The sequence below is a fragment of the Psammomys obesus genome, unplaced genomic scaffold (assembly GCF_907164565.1).
Source record: "Psammomys obesus unplaced genomic scaffold, mPsaObe1.curated_primary_1811, whole genome shotgun sequence".
Lineage (NCBI taxonomy): Eukaryota > Metazoa > Chordata > Mammalia > Rodentia > Muridae > Psammomys > Psammomys obesus.
This window is the reverse complement of record NW_026596051.1, coordinates 14,378,080-14,401,166: the sequence shown is the minus strand read 5'-3', so window position 1 is coordinate 14,401,166 and position 23,087 is coordinate 14,378,080. Positions and strand designations below refer to the sequence as shown.

Genomic DNA, 23,087 nt, shown 5'->3' with positions numbered 1-23,087 from the left:
CAGCCTTGTACAGCTAGACTATAGTAAACGACTTCCAAAGGATGTTTAGTCTGGGAAAAATACATTTATAGATTTCTGTGCTGTTTCCAAAAGCAGCTACCTCTCAGAAACAAAAGTAGAGCCAAGTTTCCTACAGCTTTGACATATTAAGGGCTAAGTTACAGCAGGTAGCCTTAGTCACCCCAGTCAAAAAAAAAGCACACAGATTTAATTTTTTTTTTTCTTTTTCTTGAGTCAGGGTTAAAAACTCCACACTACCATGACTGGCTGATGAAATTAAATTTTACGAAGTGCAACAATTGAGGTACAAATAGTAAATGAAAATGCTTTTGGATTTTAAGTTGCTTCTCCAAACAGAGAGGGCTCAATCCCTAGCAGAAAACAAAACCCAACTCTACCCCTAATCATCTCTCAAAGATTTAAAAATTCCTCCAAACTATATTACTCTGTAAGGAGGACTCACTCCCTCTGCTTTATGGATTCACATAAAACCAAAGCACAGAGTTTTTACTTGGCTATCAAGAACTACAGTTGACCTCTATAGCTGTATTCCCGCTTTCTCTTCATGATTTAAGGCAGGTTTTAAAGAATGCCAGCCCTGCGTCCACCCTGCTGAGTGTCCCTACTCAGGCATCCAGACTATGACCCAGGATGCTCTGGCTCACATTCGCATCCCGGACTCCAGAAGCAAACAGTGGTAACAAGCACTCCCCATTTCCAAAAGCTCCAAGCACAAGCACTCATAGTTGGTTTTCTGTCTTAGCAAACTCACTCTGCTGCCCGTAGCTGCTGCTCTGTTGGCTATATTGGCTTGGGGCCTGGCTGTAGGATCCAGTCTGAGGGGGGTAACTAGTGGGAGGCGGCTGCCCATAGCTGCTTTGTTGACCATAGCTACTCTGCTGGCCATAGCTGCTCGGCTGCCCATAGCTGTTCTGCTGAGAGTAACTGCTCTGATCGTAACTAGTCGGCTGTGAAGACGAGTAGCTGAAAGAAAAAACAAAAGTTTTCAGGAAAGAGAAAAAAACACGTTATTTCTGACAAGACCCCAACATGAGACCTTCACAGGCATCCTTACAGCTACATCAGGCCAGGACTCTCCACCTACACGTGACCCTTCTGCCTTAGCTTCCTGAGGGCTAGATTACAGGTGTGTAGCACTGTCTGTCTAAGGCAACATTTTTGTGTGTGTGCATGTTTTTCCCCCCCTTGAGACAGGGTTTATCTGTGTACCCTTGGCTATCCTGAACTCTACCTCCCAAGTGCTAAGACCAAAGGCATACACCACCACTGCTTGGCAAGGCAGTATTTTTAAATTTACAATAATAAAGCTTTAAATGGAATATAGAGAATTAAAACCTATGTGCACACTGAGTTGCAGTTTAGAACCCCCATTTAAAACAATGAGGAGTGCACGTGGGCAGAATATGTACACGTGCACTTAGAGACAACTAAGAAGTGGGAAAAAAACACTGAAGTAAGGACGAAGAGTCAAGTGAGGCAGTCAGTTCTAAGAACGCCTTTTCTTTTTGCAGCCCTGAAGCTCCAACCTAAAGCCTCACACACTAGGCAAGTGTTCTAGTCCAGTCATCTATTGAGTTGAGTGATGATTATGTTTTTCTTTAGGAGCAGCTGCTTGGCAATATAGTGTGAACACATTATATGTAATACTCGAAATGGTATTTTCATTCAGCTTCGAAATTGCTTTAGTTTCAACCTTTCAAACAAACATACTTGATTGTTAGAAATCTAGGAATAAAGACAAGACTAGTAAGAAACTTTACGATGCTGTATAAAAAGTGTTAGGTCTTTGTGAAACCACCCAGCAGGCAATCTATGCATAACACTAAAAATAAACCTTGAAAGACTTGACAGCCAGGCACAGTAGCATGCCTTTTTAATCCCAATACTCTGGCTCCCAGGAAGCAGAGGCTGGATCTCTAAGCTTGAGGCCAGTCTTATATACAGTGAGTTCCAGGACAGCCAGGGCCACACAGAGAAACCCTGCCAGGGGGGTTGGGGGATAGACTCAAACCATAAATATGCACAACTAAACTAAGCATTTGTTACTGCTCTCCAGAGCTGTTAGAATTCAGTCTATGTATACCGATTCAACGGGACAGGGACAACTACAACAGGTATGGGCCCACTCTGCAAGGGAACAGAACTTTTTAAGCAAATTAAACTAAATCTTTAAGACACAGTGCTGTCAATTCATTTGAAAATTACTTCAAATGAGATGTAGGCCAGAAAACTTGCAGTTTTCCTTATTTAAAGAAACCAAAATTGGACACTGTAGCCACAATGGTTACGACAGAAAATAAAGGACAAGGGAGCTTGAGCTGGAACAGTTCAAAGGTAGAGTGAGTACCTGCCCGGCAATGCAGAAGGGCCTGAATTCCCTCCCCAGCACTATGAAGTGTAGTAGGGAGGAAGTCTTGTCCTTAACTTTATCCATGGTGACTGCATTTGATAGATAGTTGTTATGGTTCTATACAAATGGTTTCAAACATCCTTTTCTTTCTCATACTTCTAAGTTAGAAGACCAAAACTGAAGTTTTTGGGTCAGTATATAGAGAACAGTTATTAGCTAGATCCCAGGCACTACTATGGGAACCCAAGGCCAAGGTCTGAATATTAACTATATATGTGGTCAAGTTATTATGGGTAAGTCAGAAAACAAATCTTACCCAAGGAAGCCAATACTAGCTAGTCAACAACCTGAAAAGAAATTGCTATTTTGTCATCACGAGTCACTGGCCAAAAAGGAGACTGACCTGGTAGGAGGATAGGACGGAGGTGCGGTGACTGGCTGCATGGGGTAGCTCCCAGGCACCTGGGGATAACTGTAGTTACTCTGTCCATATCCTAGGCTGGGTTGGTTGTAACCCCCTGTGCTAGATTGAGGTTGACTAGTCTCAGCGGGCTTGTTACCATCCTGTGGTCTAAAAGGAGAAATAAAATAGTAAGACTTAGTTTCAACAACCCTCAAACACCTAGGTAAGAACCCCACAGTTCAGTGAGCAACAGGAAATATAAAGCAAGCTTGAAAATAAAGTAAATAAAATAAAACCCAGTATCAATCCATCAGTATTTGTTGGAAGAGAGCACTAAGGGAGTTTTACCAATGTTCTTTACTTCATTTGTTCTGTATTAACTAACAACTACTACTAGAAATTTCATCAGGTATGGTTGCCAATATGAGTAAGTACGGGGGGGGGGGGGGGGCCGAGAAGGCTAACACTTTTTTTTAAAGTGAACTTCTGAAGACAAATTTGATAACAATGCAAATTAAAGAGTAATTTATAAGATCACAGATTTATACTCTAAGGATCTATGGGTTCACTCACTTACTAGAAACAAGACTAGAAAAGACACCTCCCAATTTGGCCTGTTGTAAATTAACTTAACCTTGCCATACCAGTCTCCAAAAGATAGGGATGTGAATGTTCTCACTCTAAGCTCAGATTAACTAGTAAATAGCCTCATTTAAAAGATAAAAATCAATTCTAATTGCAACAGAAATTCAGGAATCCCCACTTCCTCGTGGTCCCAACAAGTTTATACCAAGGCAGTGGCAGAATTAAGCTAAGGCTATTTCAAGCTCAATCAGCAGGTGGACCAAAGAGGGTGCACAAGTACTGTTTCTTCACTGAGATGAAATGGGTTACAGAGTTATACACTCCCTCTTTCCAGTGAGAAAGGTATAGCCACTGGCAATCACCTGCTAGCTAGCTCTGCTTTACCAGATGGTCAGCTCAGAAAAGAAAGATGGGGTAAGGATGACATAATATGATGACTTATCAAAACCCAACTAATATCTGAAAACCTTACAAATTACTCTAAACTTACAGCATCACATGAGACTGGGCATCTGATAAAATTCTCAATACCTAAGGCAACTACAGTGGAGCTTCCTAGGAACCAGGCATTTAAATAAATATAACTACTTTACAGGCTGCCTACTGGATACTAACTACAAGTGGCTCTGATTACTCACTGTGCATTTTAGAAGTAATTTCACAAGTATTTGCCAGAGCTCATTTCTTACCTCTACAGCAGATAAAAGTCTAGGTTACAAGTTGATCTCGTTATTCCCTAAAAAGTCTTCATTCAAATCAGAATTCAATGTTCCTTCAAGACTGTATGCAGAAGCCACCTAAGTGCATTGTCTAAAGTAAAGACCTGAAATCTTCTGTTAAGTAATAGTATATACCACTTATATACTAACCAGCTACGGAGTACGAGCTTCATTGGACTCTTAATATTTATCAGATAGCTGGGTACCCAGTTATGACTTTTGGTTACCAAACTACTACATAGGAGAAATCAACTAAGGCAGTTATTCTTTGACCTGTCCAAATAGGGAAATATCCTTTACTGACAATTGGGTCATACACTACTAACCCACCCACTGTGTACTATCTATCAACTACCACATATTTCCTAAAGGAAAGCGTTAACAATTTACAGGGTCATTAAGCCAAAGATTAAATATTCAAAAATATAATTCTATTGGTGGTTAAACACTCAGTTTTTGAGTGAGAGAACACTCAATTTTCTTATGTTTAGAAAGCAAAACAGCTTCCGCCCCCCACCCCCACCCCCCTGCAACACCAGGCAGCTGACATTCCTCCTTTCTGGCCCTCAGATAGCACCATTTTCGCCAAAATACCTGTCTGGTGTGCTCTAGCACTCTGGGCACTGTAAAGACTGTGAGAACAGTCAATATCTAGTGTGTCACGGACAGTCTAGGTGTAGTTACCTTTTCCTTCAAAGCCAAAGCTGATACACCAGAGGAGCGAGCAACTATGGCCTTACCTTGTAGGTGCAGTGGCTGCTGGCTGCTGGCCATAGGCTGGGTAGGCAGGCTGGGTGCCATACGCAGACTGAGCTGTATAAGAGGCCTGGGTTGTGGTGACTGTAGCAGTGGTGGTGTCATAAGCACCAGTGCCATATCCTTGGACAGGCTGGCTGTATGCCTGGGGGGCCGTTGGAGTGGTATAACCTATAACAAAGGAGAATTGGATCAGATTCCAAGTCCTCTGTCAGAACGATACCTTGCATTTATTACCAAAACAAGTTATAAAGTGACCACTTTAAAGCATCACAAAATTGAGTATGTTCTTCTTGCAGAAAAAGTCGCAACAAAGAATTATTTAAATTCTTTTTATTTATTTACATTTTATTAAGTGTGTGAAAACACGGGACAAGTTTTGGAGTTGGTTCTCTCGTCTACTACATGGATTTTGGTCAACAAGTTTGTGGCAAGTGCCTTTGTCTGCTAAGCCATCTCACTAACCCCCAAAGTATTTAAAGTCTTAAGTACTCTTTCTGTTTTCAAAACATATACATAAGAGGTGAAGTGGGTTAACTGTTGCTTTGATAGGGGTCTCATGTAGCCTAAGCTGGTGTTAAACTCCTTAGGTGGAAGATAACCTTCAATTTCTGACCCCCTCCTCAAGCCTCCAGCCTTGGAAATACAGGTATTATACTATATCTGGTTTATGTGGTGCTGGGGAACCCAGGGCTCCATGAATGCTAAGCAAGCACTCTGAGACCAATTAAGCTACATTCCCTACCTCAAGAAAAGATTCTGTTTAAAAAAAAAAAAAAAAAAAGCTATGGAAAAAAAAAGGCTTCTTTCTGCCCCCGTGTGAATAAACTAGATAGGAGACAGTGCTGGCTTTTGCTGATTATAAACACACTTTCTCAACTAATTAAAATTAAACAAATAAAACCCCTCAAAGCACGAATTAAAATGTCCTAGGCAGGGAGGTAAAGGGCAAATGACACAGCACTGGATTAAGCACTAAAACCTGCCACTTAGGCAGCAGTGCCAGGTTTCACAACCTTTCCTGGTACCGGCTCTTTGCCTTCTTCACAATAACAAGCACAACTAGGTGATACACTAAAAGAGCTTAGCTCAGATGCTAAGATTCACATACAAAGAAGAAACCAATTCTTACAAAAATTAAAAGTTCTGAATGTGGGCTGCATGCCTGTGATCTGAACATTCTGGAACCACAAATTCCAAACCAGCCTGGGCTACACAGAAGAACCTTGTTAAAAACAAAAACAACTAGGTGGGGCGGCGTACACCTTTGATGCCAGCACTCAGGAAGAGAGGGAAGTCAGATCTCTAAATTCGAAGTCAGCTTGATCTACAGAGTGAGTACGAGGACAACAGCCAAGGCTATACAGAAAAACCCTGTCCTAAATACAAAAAACAAACAAACAAACAAACAAAAAACCCCCAGCTGGGCAGTAGCGGCACATGCCTTTAATCCCAGCACTCTGGGGGCAGATGGATCTCTGAGTTTTAGGCCAGCCTGGAAACAGAGAAATCCCATCTCCAAAAAACAAAAAACCTCCAACAACAAAGCAAAACAAAAAGTTTTAGTGTTTAAAACCTCTTGAACTAAGATTACTTAGTTTAGTTTACATCTAGGACTAGGTAAAGTTATTCCCCCCACCCCCCAAAAAAGCGTGAGAGAGACAGAGCGTGCAGCAGTATCATTAAATTTGTCCAAGCTTGGTTGTAATCCCTTGTCTTCCATATCAACTGCCAGTCTGGGATTAGACACGTACAACCATGACCAGCTCAACTTCCTACAACTTGCTCTATAGCTCCGGCTGGCCTTGAACTCACACAGATCAGCCTACCTCTAGGAGCAAAGGCTGTGCCAACACACCTGGCTCAAATTCTTTTTGAATCTAAAATATCACCTGTGGTAGCATAATCCTTTCTTCTCAAACATACAAATTCTAAAATTATATACAAAGACAGTAGTTTCCCAGCTAAACTGGTGAAAACCAGTAAAAATATATTTCACAAGACAGTCCTAAAACAACTGAGTTGGCTTGAGGTATTTTGTTTTGTAGTGTTAGATATAGAACCCAGAACCTCACATACATGCTAGGGAAGCACCCTATTGAGCTACATCCCCACTACTATGTATTTAAAAGTTCTTTGCAAAGTTCTAAAGTTAACTATACACAGCATTCATTTAAACTACAATTAAAGTCTACCTATCCAATTATTCTTTATAGGATTTTTTCCCTACTTGTAAGACTCACAAAAATTAAACAAAACTAAACTGATCAAGACAGTAACTTTTATCTCTAAACCGCAGTAAGAGAGAGTCTGTTGTAGCAATATTTTAGTAACAGATAACGGTGTTAGTCTTTTTTAAAAAAAAATTTCATTTTTACATGCATTGGTGTTTTGCCTGCATGTATGTATCTGTGAATGGGCCAGATCCCCTGGAGCTGGAGTTACAGACAGTTGTGAACTGCCATGTTGGTGCTGGAAATTGAACCTGGGTCCTCTGGAAGAACAACCAATGCTTATAAACACTGAGCCATCGCTCCGGCCCCCTAGAGTAGTCTTTTAATCAATCTGCAGCATCCACGTAAGGAGCCAAACAAACAAAAATCAACAGAACACTGACAAGAGACTAACAGTACATCTATGTGATTTCTTCAAAGAAAAAGGCAGTAAGACACACTGTACAAAAGAATTTTGTTTACAGTTAACAGCAGGAATTACAGCTTAAGAACTGACTGAATAGGTGTGGTGGCACACACCTTTAGAAAAAAATTAATTGAATCATGTATGAGATGCAGATAAATATAGTACCTTTCTTCTGGAGCTTCATTTAGAATCCTAGAAGAGAACAATATATTTCCATGCATTCCCTCTGAAAATTATCCACTGACTATTACGTGTAAAGGCAGCATGGGGTACAGAAAAATGTGTCTAATCCTGCTTCTTACTCACTGGCTCCTTTTTAAATTGTAAGGGTTAATTTTGATTCCTATAGCCTAAAAGTAGCTGGCAGAAATGAGGTATGAGAGGCACCTTAGGATTACTTGATGTACAAACTTATTACCATTTATAAGCCCTGACTCACTAAAGCCATTGTTATTTTTGCTTATAATGTTCTATAATTTCTGAGCTCACAATCGGGGGGAGGGGAAAATGTTCAATGTGGGGTTTCTCTATGTAACAGAGCCCTGGCTGTCCTGGAACTCACTCTGTAGATCAGGCTGCCTCTGCTGAACCTTCTACTATACTTAAAAATCACTTTCTTATGAGGTCTTAAATGGGTTAGAGGAGCAAAGGCTAGATCTAACTCATTATGTTCTAGTTTTAGTTTTGATTCTCCCCACATCTACATTAGGTTAGACAAAAACTTTCATCCCTACAGAGTAGTTAAGATAGGTTAGCAAGTTCTTCCCATGAAATCCATGACGAGATAAATGCCAAGAATGTTTCCAATAACCAATATAATATGGAGAAGTTCAGATAGTTGGAAGATGTAGTCTTTGTATCTCCAACCCTTTCTTATACCATATAGCACTCCACAGGAAAAAACTACCACATTTTCACAAATTCCATATAATGTATTCTTAGACTAGTTTCCTTTTTTAGTGTCTTGAAATGCTATTGTTTAAAACACACTATGGATTAAAAAAAATTTTTAACACTTAAAACAGAAAATGGATTAAGACAACTCATAACGCTTAAACAGAAAATAAATTATGCCTGTGCTATACAATAGACAAACATGTACATGCAGGGTGGCAGTCTGTTCCCTTAAATAAATCTAATCATGCAATCTAGTCTTCAGGGAGCAGGGAAAAAAATCAGTTGGAGTAATACCTTTGGGAAGGCAAATATTATTAAGGCTTGACAAAAGTGAAATTTAATAGCAAACCTTCCCCAAATTATAAAACATGGATCTGCAAATGGAACCTGAAGCAGTTTTTTTCAGTAGCACCTTTGTGTATGATGTTAGAAAGTCTGGGGTTTAAACAAATGAAAACACCTAAGGGTTAACATTACAGGGTTAGACAAGATGGAAAGCATTTCCCATGCAAGAATGAGCAGGATAGTCAAACCTGTACTGGTCCCTTCTACTGTGGAAAGCACAAAACAAAAAGTAGAGGGTACACTATCAGATGAAGCAAACATGTGAAAACCATTTTGATTTTTAAGCAGCTCAGTTTAAGAAGGCTCATTCTTAGCATTAGCACAATCTTTTACATTAGTTCCAATTTGTTGTGTATTACAGTGTATAAAAGTTTAGTTTACTTATTCTACCCACAGTCTACTGCATAGTCGTCAAGGAGAATTAAGAGCAAGGAAAAAAAATTTCCTAGAATAAAAGATCCTCAGATGTCAACGCAGAGCAGAACATACACTTAAGAGTATGAATAACAGGCCTTTCAGCAAATCCCCTTATCACCTAGTCTCTTGAAGGCTGGCCTTACCAGTGGGAGGCTGTCCATAAGAAGTCGCATATGCAGTCTGCCCGTAGGTGGCAGTGGTCTGAGCCTGGGTATAGCTGACATCAGTAGGCTGTCCATAGGTTCCATAGCTTTGTTGCCCATATGCCTGCTCCAAAGAAATGCATGCAGTAGCTTCATATGAGGACTTATATAATTTAGCAAAATAATGAACTAACTTATTAGTTCATAAACTGGAGAATCAAAGTAGATTTACTGCTTTCTGGTATAAAAAGAAATTACAAAAACAAAGACATAAAAACAAGACAAATTATCTTAAAAATTACGAATGTTTACGTAACTTCATTCATGTTTTGGATAATCTAGAAAAAAATTCTTAAAATAATTAGACAAAAATCTCAGTTAACTGAGAGATCACAAGCCTTTAACCTCACCACTCAGGAGGAAGAGTTCAAGGCCAGCTTGGTCTACAAAGGATAGCCAGGGCTACAGAGAAACCCTGTCTTGAAAAAAACCAACACCAAACCAAACCAAAAACCCCCAAAATCCTCTCAAAAGCAAGATGGGCCCAAGTATGTAACTGATAACACAAAATAAACATCGAGAAAGATAATGGAAGATTCAGGCAGTATCTTGCCAGATTTGAGAACCAAATTTTTCAGCATGACACAAAAATAAAGTATTAGCTCTATTTCAAGAAAATGAACCAGAACAGTTCATGTTTACTTATGAGTGCTAGTATGTGAAGATTAAGTTTTTTTTTAAACGTGGACATCAATACACTTAAAATCAGGTAAGGAATGAGCTGTTCTTTCGGATATTAACATGTTCATATTGTAGATTTGAAAAAGCAATTAAAAGTAAAACCTGGCAGAAACATGACTCCCTGCCTGTCCTAGAATATGTTTCCATGGCAGTTTACATCTACTTTTTTGGCATGGATTATTCCAGAATTAAAGATTTTTTGGTTTTGTTTGAGACAAGAGTACTACTGTGTAGTCCCGGCCTGGGAATTTGCTATGTAAACCAGGCCTCAAAATCAGAGATCCACTTGCCTCTGCCTTCTGATGTTGGGATTAAAGGCATCTGCCACTACGCCCAGTTGAGTAACTCTTGAGAATACTTTCTAGAATCTGTCATCCTTGGCTTTTTAAGATATTGGAGCCAGTATACCACACATTCTACCAGTGAACTACACTCCCAACTCCTGGTCAATTTCTTCCCCCATCCCTCACCCCCTTTATTTCTGCAGTGCTTGCATGCATTCTACACTGAACTCCAGGTACAGGCTTTTTATTTTAATTTTTTATTATTACTTAAACTGTATGAGTGTTGTGCCTTCATGTGTGTCTGTGTACCACATGTGCTGGTGTTTGAGGAGGTGGTGAACCTCCATGTAGGCACTGGGGAATGAACCCAAGTCCTTTGTAACCAAGTGCTCTTAACCACTGAGCAAACTCTCCAGACCCGACGTCCAGGCTTTTCCGCACTTATCTGCTTAATCTGATTGGTGGAGGGGCACCCATGTACCATGGTGCATGTGTTCAAGTCAGAGGACAACTTTTAGGAGTTGGTTCTCTCCCTCAACTGTATCATGTGGAACCCGGGGATCAAATTCAGGTTGTCAGACTGGGTGGCAAGCACTTTTTTTCAAAAAGCCATTTCTGGAGCCCCTGGCCTAGGTTTTTAAACATAGACTTACATACTGGGCCAGAGCTGAGAAACAGTAATTTTCATAGCTAACTGGTTGTACTAGTTAATGTGCAGCTACTAGGAGGTTATGTAATAGCTATGCAGTATATTTTTTAAAAATCTGCAAAAGGTCCTAACATGGTCTTCCTTTGAGAAACTACATTGATGATTTATTTAAGCATAATAAAATATGTGGAAAGATCAAAATTGGAATGTTTATTGTTAGGCCAGGAAGTTAAAAAAAAAAACAAAAACAAAAAACCATTTCCAGCTTTAAAATGCTTTCATTTACAACCCTCATTGTGAAAGATTAAAATTTTGGGGGTTTTAAAGATTAGATACTACCACTAGTTACTTGTATGAAAGTTTAAAAAAAAAAGGATCTGCTAGTTACTGTTTTAGTGGCCAAATGAAATGATCTTTCTGAAGATATAGCTATACATCTTTGTCTTTGGGATTACCTGGGTGGTCTGTGCATATCCTTGAGTTGGCTGGGCGGCATAAGCACTGTAGCTGCAAAAAGAATTAAACATAAGAATTGAATACAGAACACTCTGACTGTATAACTATATCCTTTACAATTACAAAAGGTCTCACCCTCTAAAACATTAATGGAAGGACAAAGTACTGTTGCAGAAGGCTGACTTACCCCTGCTGGGCTGCAGCTTGGCTGTAGGTACTGTAATCTAGAAGAAACAAGAAAAACAACTATTAGCCCAGACAAGAAAGGAGACAGATGACTTAAACAGTAATAATTCTTAGTGTTCAGAGGGAACACATATGCAGACACAGGTCCCAGCTAGCACATCTCATCTCGTCACACCAAACCAATTAAGTTAAGCCAGTGAAACTCATTCCGTCTGAATATGGTACTAGGTAATGAGGTCAAAATCAAGTCGAGTTGAGTTGGCAGGGAAACCTTGCAGATTCTGCATATTCCCATGACCATACACACATCGCAACTGCCTGCCAATAATTCAAAGATGTGATCATTGTCTTAAGGCTAACAGAAACCAAGACCACAAAACAGCATCAACCTTGCTGTCACATAAGAGCCATGGGAAGTATTAGAATTTTTTTTTTTTTTTTTTGCAGATTTTGCCTGCGTGATCTTAGGTGTCCTGGAACTCATGCTCTAGACCATGGTGTCCTCATCTTCAAACTCGGGGATCCCACCAGTCTCTGCTGCCCACCTTCCACCCCTAGGACTCAAGGTGGGCACTACCATTTCCATCCTTTTTGTTTTCATCAGGGTCTCTACAGAGCCTCGAATTCAGAGATCCAACTTGCCTTAGCCTCCCCAGTGATGGGGGTACAGGAGTCAGTCTTTATCACTTTAGTAAGACCAACCACAATTCCTTAAAGCAGTAACAGTGAATAGAATGACAGAAAACACGACTGATAGTCATTTCTAAAAAGGGCCCACTGTCACAGCTCCATCTTCATATCACAAAAAGCTAGAAACCCCAGTGAAGCCAAAGTAAAGGATGAGTATATGAGTGACAGGAGTGAGGTGCTTATTCCCATGGCTCTAGCATGGCATGTATGGATGGGTTCCAACTCTAGAAGCATGGACATACAACTGAAGCCAGGTTAACAGAATTCCAAACACTGGCAAAGAGGAAAAAGCATTTAATGGGCCTAGGGAAAAATTACTGTAGGTTTATAGTGAATTTCCGGTCAGGCAGGGCTATAAAAGACCCTGTCTCAAAAAACAAAAAAGGGACTAAATTGGTCCACAGAGGTGTCAAGTAATGAAAATAAATGCCTAAGTTTGTAAAACACCACTGAATTAAAGTTACGTAAGTCTTGGGCATAAAAAAAAAAAAAAAAAAAAAAAGACAGCAATTAAAAAATAACTTTACCCAATTACTTCCTCTCTTACAAGAATACGTATCTTGTTTAGTGTTCAGACAGTAATGCCATTAAGACATAACAAAGGAGTCCTTTCTTTTCCAATCAGAAGAAAGTAGACCCTCATCCAAAAGCAACAGTTTCCTCATGGAGTCTTACTCACTCCATGTAATCCAAAGCTTGCTTCACGAATCCCCTGGCCTGGCCAACAGTCCTTTCCTGAACTCATCCTCTGACGGCCCCCCCCACTTGTTTTTCCTGAAACAGGGTTTCTCTTTAGCTTTTCTAGACCTCATGTAGTACTACTTCCTCTACAACCTTAAATTCAGAGCCCTGATTATCACTAAACTGTCCAAAAGATATCTACAACAATAAAAAAGTTCAACAAAATGCTCAAGTATTTTCAATAATGCTACATATTTTTAGGTTTTCTGAGACAAGAGTAACTACCTAGCTAGCTGACCATAACTAGTTATTTAGATCAGGCTAGCCTCAAACTTGCTAAAGATCCCATACTGCTCTCTTGAAAATCTAAATGTTGAAATTACAGATGTGTGCCACCATGAATTCTGGTTACCTTCTTTTTTTGAGACAGGGCTTTTCTGTGTAGCCCTGACTGTCCTGGAACTCACTCTATAAACCAGGCTGACCTCAAACTCACAGATCCACCTGCCTTGCCTCCAGGAGGGCTGGGATTAAAGGCATGTGCCATCACCACGACTGGCACCTTCTTCTTCTTTTTTTTTTTTTTTGGAAACACTATGTAGCTCTGGCTGGCCTCAAACTCTGCCTGCCTCTCTGTCCCACATATTCTAGGATTAAACTACGACTGGCTACTTGTCACATTCTTTATATGAAACAACAAAAATCATATATCGTTTTGTTCCATGTAGCATTTGTAAAATATACCAACAAAGCATCTAAACCCAAATATTACAACCTACATTTTGTTGAGATTTCTGTGTAAAAAAAGGTTTTTGAGTCACTGCCATTAAGTTCAATGTTTACAAAAGACTTACACAAGAGAAGTTATGTAAAATGAGCAACGCTGATACAGGACCACCTCAGTGTTGAAACCAAAGGATCTGGTGGGCTAAGAAAAGGAATTACCCCCCCCCCAACTCATCCACATCTATTTAATACAACATATAAATTACTGTCTCAAACATGACACTGAGATAATGGTCAGATAATTTAACAACTGAAAAAAGTTTTTATCTGTCCAAATATGCAGTTAAAGACTTCACTTAAAAAAAGTAGCTGGGCGGTGGTGGCACATGCCTTTTATTCCAACACTTGGGAGGCAGAGTCAGCCTGGTCCACAGAGTGAGTTCCAGGACAGCCAGGACTACACAGAGAAACCCTGTCTCAAAAAATAAAAAAGGAAGAAAGAAAGTAGGCTAAAGGCTTACGATGTTGGGGAGGCATTCTAGGATGCTGGTAATGTTTTACTACTTCTGACAGTTTTTTGGGTACTGTAAATCTCAAGTTATTTGGGTTCTGTAATTCTTCTTTGTACATAATCAGGAGGTACTATCCTACAAGATAAAGATGAGGGAAAACATTACTCCCTAAGGCAATAGCTTACTACAGGGCAGTCACTAGCCAAGCTGAAGAGATTTGTTGGAGGTTTGGGCTACATAACACATTAAAGCCAGCAAGGGTAAACTGTTAGGAACAAAGCTTTGCTTTACAAAATGAAGAGCTCAAGAAAACTGTTTTGTTTTCTAGACAGTTTCTCTGTGTAGCCCTGGCTATGCTTAACTCAGAGATCTGCCTGCCTCTGCCTCTCAAATGCAGGGACTAAAGGTGTGCGCTGCCAATGCCCAGTGTCAGAAAACCTTTTAAAGGTCTAACTAAACTGTATTACTAAATAATACAGTTTATTTAGGTTCCCTCACCAGGGCCAGGACCGTGGGTGTAGTAGAGAATGCTTTTAACTTGAATTTGGATTTTGGTGGTTATCAGCAAATAGGGTTTTTAACAAAGATGACTAAAAAGTGGCAATGATTTATCAAGCAAAAACAAACAAACAAACAAAAACTGCAATCGCCTTCTTGGGCTTTAAGGGGCTAGGAGAACAACAGAAGGACCACCGAGGAAACCATTTTCCACCAAGGTGTCTGTGGGTCATCTCTTAGGGGCATTCTTGGTAGCCTGCTATCAAAACCAGCATGTACTTGTTTACAGACTATATCGTTAGATTTCCTAAGCACAAATGAAGGACCCGGAACTTTTCCTGTCTTCCCCCTTCGCTTTCTCCTACTGCCTCCAAAGCCCCCCCCCCCCACACCAGACTCCAGACACCTCCAGAGGCCAAAAATCAAAAATCAACACCGTACCAGTGAACTGCTGGCGAAGGCTGGCCACACTCATTCGCTTGTAAAGGACCGCAACATCAATCACATTCTAGAGCGCCCACCACGGACTTTCCAACTCGGGCTCCGGGTCTCTCTTTCCCAAGGCCTCGACGGGGCCAAGAAATAAAGCAGCCTGCTAGCTTAACGAGCAGACCGGCAGAAACGCGCGGCCTGCGGCTTCCTGCTTCTCCTGGATCAAGGATGCTAGAAATTTCTCTCTGGGAAGATTCTAATCCCCGGATCCGCTCGGACCCTGTTACACAACCGATCCCCTGCGCCGCTGGCTGAGAAAGGGACCCTGGGAAGCCGCTGCTTTTTTGGTAAGGAAGGAGGTGGAGTTAACACATGGTAAAAAATCGAAGCCTGCGAGCGGGGAGAACGCAGACGTGGGGGGCCCGCTAGGCGCAGAGGCCGAGCAGGCCCAGGCCGGGGGCCCTGGGGGCCGCAGCCTCGGGGCGCCCGGGGAGGACGGGGCTCCCGCTCCGCACGCCGGCGCCCCTCGGCCTGCACGCCCGCGACGCTCCTTTTTGTGTGCTCGCTTGTTTGTTTGCTTCTTCTCCCGAGTTCCCGGGGAAACCCTTGCCCTCGGGCCAGCGACGGGAGGCTCCGGGGGCAACCGGCCGCGGCCCCTCGAGGCGCCACCCGCCGCCCCGCCTCACGCGCCTTCGGGGCGCCGGGCCCGGCCGCGGTCCCCTTTCGGGCCGCCGAGGCCGCAGGCCCCGCCCACGTGGCGGGAGGCCGGGAGCACCCGCACCCACAACCGCCACACAAAGGGGGCCGCAGCGGGCCCCGCACGCCCCGGCCACCGCGAGGCCCTCCGCGCGCCGACGCGGGCGCCGGAAGGTTCCAGAACCAGCCCGCCCGGTGGGGGGAGGGGAAGGGAACGCGGCCCCCCCCGGACCCGCCGGGCCGCGGCGGGCACCCCAACCCCTTTCGGCAGCCCCACTCGGCCATCCCCGACACCCCCAGAGGCGAGGGCCCCCCGCTTCGGGCGTCCCCGCCGGCGCCGGCGCGACCACGATCCCGCTCCGCTTACCCGTGGACGCCATTTTCTCTCCTTCCTCCTCGTTCTCTCAACGTCCGTCTCCCTCTCGCGGTCCCCCTAGGCGCCGCACTGCGCAGGCGCGAAACCCGCAACCTCGGACGCTACCATCGGGCCGGGCCGCGGGGGTGCGCCGAGGGCGACGAGCCGGCGCTCTCCGAGCTCTCCGCTCCCGAAACCGTTGACCAGGTCCTCTCCACAGAGCCGGACGTGACGTGTGGCTCAGAGAGGCGCCTCAAGGGCCGGCGCGGTGGCCGGCGAGTGGCTCCCACCAACCCCAGGGATCCTCCGCGCGAGGCCCGGCGGCTTGGAATGGTTACGCCCGCCGGCTCTAGGGAGCGTCTCTGAAGAGTCTGCCCTGGAGGGAGACGGAGGCTGGCGGGAGGGCTTGGGGCGGGGGAAGGGATCCGGGCCTGGAACAACTGCTGACTAATCGACAGGCGGGATCACGCGCCCGTGTGTGCGTGTGTGTGTGTGTGTGCGCGCGCGCCTTGGGTTTGGGACGCCCAGGGCTCTGCCGGGAGCTGGCGGCCCGACTCGCGGGCGGGTCCCCCCACGCACATCCGTTTCTCCGGGGTTGCGGGGGACGTGGTCCTCGGGACCTCGGACGCGTGGCCCGAACGGGCGGGGGAGGGGACCGAGGTCGGTCGCCTTCGGGAGGGAAGCCGGGAATGGCGCGCCCGACCCCACTTAACGGTCGGGGTCGAGGGCCCCACAGTCATCCTTCAACCACTCCCCTTGCTTTTAACAGAAAAAGAAAACCCGGGCCCAAGAGACTGAGTCTTTTGCACAAAGTTACAAAGCTGAGTTGGACCCAGACCCCGGGACTCCCCTCTCTGTGCCACCCGGAAGCATCTCCCCTGCCCTTGACTTCCCACTCTGCCCTCCCGGCTTCCCAGTAAGGTAGGCAGGGCGTGATGGTGCAGAGCGCCGAGAAGTCCCCGACGAGGGTTCCAGAGGGACACTGGGGCTGACGGCTGCAGAGTGAGGAGTCTGTTAAGTTCCTAACGCCGTGCACAGACACAGCCGAACAGTAGCGTGGCGGGGGAGGGCTCGGGAGAAACCAGGGCCCTTGTGGGAGAAGTAGGCGTGTCACCTTTCCGAGGATGGCAGTGGGGGCGGGACGCGTGGCCACCAATTTCCGGTTTGATGTAAATTGACCTCAGGTGAGAGATGCGGGCACCTGGAGTCTGTTAGCGACTCAGAGTATCTCAGTGGGGTGCCTGTCGGAATCTGAAAGGGGAAAGGCTGCTGCTTATATTCTCTTCTAGGAGCAGCAGCTGGAGTGATTATTTGACTTTTACAAGATCCATTTTATTAATTGAAGATATGGCTGGAGATGAAGGCGCAGTGTTACTGCTTGCCTAGGATGTGTGAGGCCCAGGTTTCTAATCCCATCACCAAGAGAGAGAAGAGGCTGGTCGGGAGGACTCGAGGCCCAGTTCTGTGTACCCATGGACCCGTCTCTTAGTGCCCAGGGTTGGGATGGTTGTGAGAAGGTGCAAGAGGAAGCTTCAGTCTAGGGGACCCTGCCTCCAGGTAAGGGTGGAATCTGCCTGCTTTTCTGAACTTCAACCCAGTAACACAGGTCAAGGGCGGAGCTCACCCCAGATCCCAAATCACACCAGCAGGACCTGGGGCCTTGCTAAAATATCTTTCAATGGACACATATAAAACCTTGAATATGTGCAAGGAGCATTATCCTGGTAAACCTGGATGAAAGGGAACCTCCTTGCTCCATCATTTCAAACCACTTGAGTAGGGGAAAGCTAAACTGCTCATTAAGATAAAATTCCCTACGTGGGAAAGGGCCCTTCTGAACTGCACTTCCCAGAGATAGGAGATTGCCTACTGAGGGGATAGAGGAGAGGACATTTCAAGCAGAGAATTTTGGAGACTTGAGAGGACTGCTAAGAAGTGGCAGCAGGGCCTGGAGGAAAGGCTGGGTGTGGGGAGAGTACAGGGGAGAAACACTTTGCTGTATGGGCAGAGAACAACCATGTTTGGGGCCAGAACTTGGACCAGCTGGGCCTTTCCTTGTAGCCTTGTAAAACCTGTTAGGTGTGGTGCTTTATTGAGAAAGAGCTGGGGGCCAAACCAGGTGCAATGGTGCAGATTTGTGGCCCAGCACTCAAAGCGTAGGCAGAGAGAGACAGGAGAATGGCACATTCCAGGCTAGCTTGGGTTACACTTGGGACTTTGTTTAAAACAAACAAAACTTTTTTTAAAAAAGATTTTAGTTATTATGTATACAGTGTCCTGCCTGCATGTGTACCTACAGGCCAGAAGAGAGCACTAGATCTCATTTAGATGGTTGTGAGCCTCCATGTGGTTGCTGGTAATTGAACTCAGGACCTTTGGGAAAGCAGTTAGTGCTCTTGACCTGTGAGCCATCGGTCCAGTCCACCAAACAAAACTTTAAAAAAGAAAGTCGTGGACCTCCGGTCTATTCCCTTCTCTTACCATCCTGTAAGGAAAATGTACCTTAATCACCATTTCACGGACTAGGAAACTGTAAAGATGACCTTCATCCACCTCATATTGAGGTGTGCTTCTGTATAGTAGATTGTTACTTGCAGAATGGGCAGTGAGCTGAATGCTAACAGATTCTGGTATTGTCATTACTATTGAGGAATCTCCAGTCTCAGTGTTGTGTAGAAATTGTTCTCATCGTCTCTGATTGGCTAATAAAGAGCTGAATAGTCAATAGGTAGGAAGAGAGTTAAGGTGACACTTGCAGTCCAGGGGTGAAAGGGTTAGGGGGTGGTCCCAGGTGGACAAGAGACAAACAGGAGATGATGTTGCCAGACCATGAGGATGAGGGGGAAGAAGAGGGTTACCTGGGTCATGAGGGAGTCACCCTGAGGACAAAGATGGAGCAGAGGTGGCCAGGGCAAGACTGAAGGACAGGTGACAGGGCATATGGCTGGGAAGTAGGCCAGGCTAGCATAGACAGCATAGATGATATTCTGCCCAGATATAGTACTCTAAAGCTTATTACAACTGTAACAGGTCTCCATCTCATTCGTTGGGTGCTAGAGTGGACATAGAAAAAAAACCCTTTAATTCAAACAGAAAACTTGCCCAGGGATACACTGCAGACACTGAAATATCCTTAGCAAAATGAGGCTAGGGCCGGGGTTGGGGAGGAAATAGTGCCACAGATCTGAATCACTTGTGAAGCTTGGAAGGTGGGACTCCTGTAGCCTCACTTTGAACCCCACACTGCTTGTCCCATTAGGGAGCCTCCGCTCCTTGGGGGCATCAGGGCTCCCTAAGGCTGGAGCAAAAGAAGGGAGGGAGGAAGTGTGAGGCTGGAGCTGGCCTTGACTTTGCCATTCCCAGGGGGAATGTACCGATCCGTTTAGCAGTGAAGGGCCCCACTTCAGCTTTTCTGTCCCTGTATCTTCTGCTAAGACTTCAGGACCCACCAGACTCTAGATTTTTGAAAATGGGTCTCATGTCACCCAGGTTGTTTCTTTTTAAAAACAGTAAGTAGTCGAGAACTCAATTGAAGTTTTCTTTCATCTTTTTCTAGCCCTGGGAAGCAAGTACAGGTGCCTATGTGTGCTAGGTAAGCGCTCTACTCTTCCTGACCTTGTCTCCACTTCCTATGTGCTGGGACTACAGCTGTGCACTGCCACACCAGCCCCTCAGGACTCTAGGCATGGCCCTGCCCATCCAGACACATGGGCAGGAGGGACAGGAAGGTGGCCAATATGCACACAGGTTGGGGCTTGAGCCTACCGTGGTTAAGCTATTGGACCTGTCTTTGCAGGTTCAGTTCCTGCCTCTATAAAATGGAATGATTGGTAAAATAATTGAGAGGGAGTTAGATAAAAACAGCAAAAATAATTTGCTCCTGTTTTTGTTTATTCCCCAGCATTCAGCCTCAGGACCACCTTTAACCACCATCATCCAAACTATGCATGCCTGGGACCCCCCTGGCTCACAGTCCCAGACACTGCCCCTTGCTTCCTCAGCCCTGATGCTGCTGCTGAGCTGCCTGTGGTTAGTAGGGGCTGGCCCCAGCCTCACATTGGCTCCAGAGCTGCTAATGGACCCCTGGCAGGGTGAGGACCAGCCCCGAACCTTGAAGGAGCTAGAGACCAACTGGAAGAGACAGTTAGTGGCACTAGTGTGGTGGCCAGACAAGGATAGGACAGTGTCGTGGGGCAGGTTAGCCTTCACATGTGCCCAGCTCGCCCACAGTCAAGAAACAGGGCAGAGGCTCCTGTAGGAGGCACAGAAGGTGAGCTGGGGAGCTGTGGTAGGAGTTCTGAATGCATCCTTTTCTGACAGCTTTCCCTGGAAAGAAGGACCAAGGTCTTCAGCCAAACATACTTCCCACAAACTTCCCTCCGGGTTGCATTTTAGGAACCCAAATGTTGAGAGAGGTGAAGTGATTTTTGAGGTTATGCAGCTCTGTGGGAGTGGGTGGTTCTAGCAGGCAGTTCTGTAGTTCTGTTAGAACTTGTGCTATTAACCAGCTATAAAAGAGATTTGGTAAATGTGACAAACAGCTTCACTGTGCCTGAGACACAGCACCACTCAGTAGCTGCTTGCCAGTGAGAAGACTGCATGCTGGTTCTCTTTAACTAGAAAGTAGCTGTGATGTTGAAGAGCCATTGGTCCCCTCTACCAGTGATTCGGTAGTGGCATTTGACATCCTGGCTCTAGGTCGGGGAGGCTGGCTACCAGGTGGCCCTAGTAAAGGGTAATACATCCTCTTATCTGGCACTCTTCTTGTCCCCAGTGCACCGTCTGCTGACCCATGCTGTGGGCCATACCGCACTGCCAGGCCTGCTCCTCAGCCTGCTGCTCCTGTCCACTCTGGGGTGGTGGCAGGAGTGCCACCTGGGTACGCTGCGCTTCCTGCACAACTCCATCCTGCTTGCCCTGGCCACTGGGCTGCTGGCTGTGCTGCTGGCAGGCCTCGGGGCGTCTAGTGCAGCTGGGGGCTGTGGCTACATGCCTGTCCATCTGGCCATGCTGGCAGGGCACAGTTACTACCCTGGATGGCCTCAGGGGACTCTGCCACCATGGCTGCTCCCATGGCTGCTGCTGGCCCTGACCCTGCTGCTAGGCTCTGAACCACCCTTCCTGCAGCTCCTGTGTGGCCTTCTGGCTGGCCTAGCCTGTATCCTTTGCCTGAGCTCAGAGTCCGCGTGGACCTGTGGCTGAGCCTCTGGGGTGCCTCAGAAAGAATGGCACAAGGGAGTCATACCAGAAAATGCCAAGTGACCAAACACTGCTCCTGACACATCTTCCTAAGCCGTGTTCTGGGCTGGGGACAGGGCTTATGGCCAAATGGAAGTGTCAGTTTCAATCAAAGGACCCCACGGGATGCTTTAGAGAGTCGAAGGGACCTAAGTCACTACCCTGGGTCCCGTGTGAAGGACGTCAAAGCTAAGATGAGAGGGCTAGGCATTGGGCATAGCTAAGCAGGCTCAGGGTGGGAGTGAGCCTGGGCTCTCTGGAAACAGGGCCAGCTTGGGGCCCACGGTACAGGTATCTTAAACGTAAGCTTTGCTCCCAAGATGCGGGGAACATGGCCACCATAGAGAACAGGCTGACCCATATGGCCCTTCAGGCAGTCACATGGGGCCATTTCAGAGTCAGACACCAGCTACTCAAGTCTTGCTGAGGGTAGGAGGATATGTCTTCAGGTACACAGGATCTGGGAACAGGGTTATGGGTGGCTGGGGAAGGTGGGAAAGCAGGGTTGGGGAAGGCATGTTTGGTTCTTCCCCTCTGGCTGAATAGGTAGGTAGCTCCCTTTCGTTTTTACCTTCAGCTGCTGATACGCATGAGGGATGGAGCAAGGGAGATTCCTGGGAGTGCCCAGCATATTCCCTTCCCCCAGTTCATTTTGTTTTTCCTTGACCAGCTGCCCTGCCCTGGGCAGGCAGACGCTGCTGGGGCCTTCCGGTGGCTGGAGCTCTCGGAGCGGAGACTGCAGCTGTTACAGGAGGGTGCTCTTTGCAGGACTCTGGCCCGGTGCTGGCCACTGAGGCTCCTTCCTACCCCAGGCAGTCTGGCTGAACTGCCTGTCACTTACCCTGCTGGAGTGAGGTGAGGGTAATGCCGGGGGCTCAGCATTGGTTGGTGGAAGTTGTGACAGTGGCTGAGAGCCCAGGCCATCCACCTCTGTCCCTACAGGCCTGCCCCTGGACCTCCTTACCTGCCCCCCTCAAGCTCCTGGACTCACAGTGATGGCTCTGCCCAGCACCCACCAGGCCTGACATGGAAGGACTCAGAGAGCAGCTTGGGCTGGGCTGGGTCCAGCTTTGCTCCAGGAACCCCAATGTGGGCAGCCCTGGATGAGCAAATGCTACAGGAAGGGATCCAGGCCTCACTTCTCGATGCGGCAGTCCAGGGTCCCCAGAGCTCTCTTTGGTTGCCCAAGTCCTCTGTATCTTCTCTGCGGTAAGACAGGGTGATCAGGGGTACAGCCTCTTGATGTGGGAGCCGTGCCGTCCTGACATTTCTTCCTTGTCCCCATCTCGTAGGCTGCAGCAGCTAGAGCACATGGGATTCCCTACTGAGAAGGCTGCAGTGGCTTTGGCAGCTACTGGACGTGTGGAGGGGGCAGTGTCACTGCTGGTGGAAGGCCTAGTGGAAACTGAGGCCCCAGTAACCGACGGGAGAAGTGGTTCTGCCCATTGCTAGGGCACTGGGCCCTCATAGTCCAAGACAAGAGTGGGCTTGGTCTGAGTCCTTGCCCTATCTACTTGAGGGCTTAGTGGGGTGTTGAAAGCACTAGGGGCAGGAATGGGCCCCAGCATGTTGCCCTGGTACTAAGAATAAAAGCTGATTTGTTTTTCAACCTGGCCTCCTGAATGGTGGTTGTCATGCCCGGCTCTTCTGTGTTAGCACCAGGGAGG

At 45.9% G+C, this 23,087-nt stretch overlaps 2 protein-coding genes across 10 annotated transcripts in view; one reads left to right on the top strand and one right to left on the bottom strand.

The window, feature by feature from the left end:
• The window catches only part of Ewsr1 (EWS RNA binding protein 1), a 27,497-nt gene extending 11,172 nt beyond the window's left edge, over positions 1-16,325 (bottom strand). For all 3 annotated transcript variants that reach the window (XM_055623984.1, XM_055623985.1, XM_055623986.1), the window contains exons 1-7: positions 16,195-16,325; positions 11,594-11,630; positions 11,406-11,457; positions 9,277-9,400; positions 4,819-5,005; positions 2,775-2,942; positions 773-984 (exon numbers count right to left, since the gene is read on the bottom strand). In XM_055623984.1, the coding sequence (XP_055479959.1) occupies positions 773-984; positions 2,775-2,942; positions 4,819-5,005; positions 9,277-9,400; positions 11,406-11,457; positions 11,594-11,630; positions 16,195-16,207 (793 nt within the window). In that variant the 5' untranslated portion in view covers positions 16,208-16,325. The remainder of the gene's footprint in view (positions 1-772; positions 985-2,774; positions 2,943-4,818; positions 5,006-9,276; positions 9,401-11,405; positions 11,458-11,593; positions 11,631-16,194) is intronic.
• Positions 16,326-16,372: 47 nt separating this feature from the next.
• On the top strand, positions 16,373-23,029 carry Rhbdd3 (rhomboid domain containing 3). Of its 7 annotated transcripts, none has more exons than XM_055623995.1 (9): positions 16,373-16,389; positions 16,952-17,103; positions 17,472-17,739; positions 19,739-19,774; positions 20,084-20,273; positions 20,957-21,340; positions 22,113-22,275; positions 22,363-22,629; positions 22,713-23,029. In XM_055623995.1, exons 5-9 carry the CDS (start codon positions 20,126-20,128, stop codon positions 22,870-22,872), a joined length of 1,122 nt encoding a protein of 373 aa, XP_055479970.1. In that variant the 5' UTR covers positions 16,373-16,389; positions 16,952-17,103; positions 17,472-17,739; positions 19,739-19,774; positions 20,084-20,125; the 3' UTR covers positions 22,873-23,029. The 7 variants fall into 7 exon arrangements, with proteins under 7 accessions (XP_055479970.1, XP_055479969.1, XP_055479967.1 ...); XM_055623994.1 differs by lacking the exon at positions 16,373-16,389 and adding an exon at positions 16,401-16,551; XM_055623992.1 differs by lacking the exon at positions 16,373-16,389 and adding an exon at positions 16,599-16,660.
• The last annotated feature ends 58 nt before the right edge of the window (positions 23,030-23,087 follow it).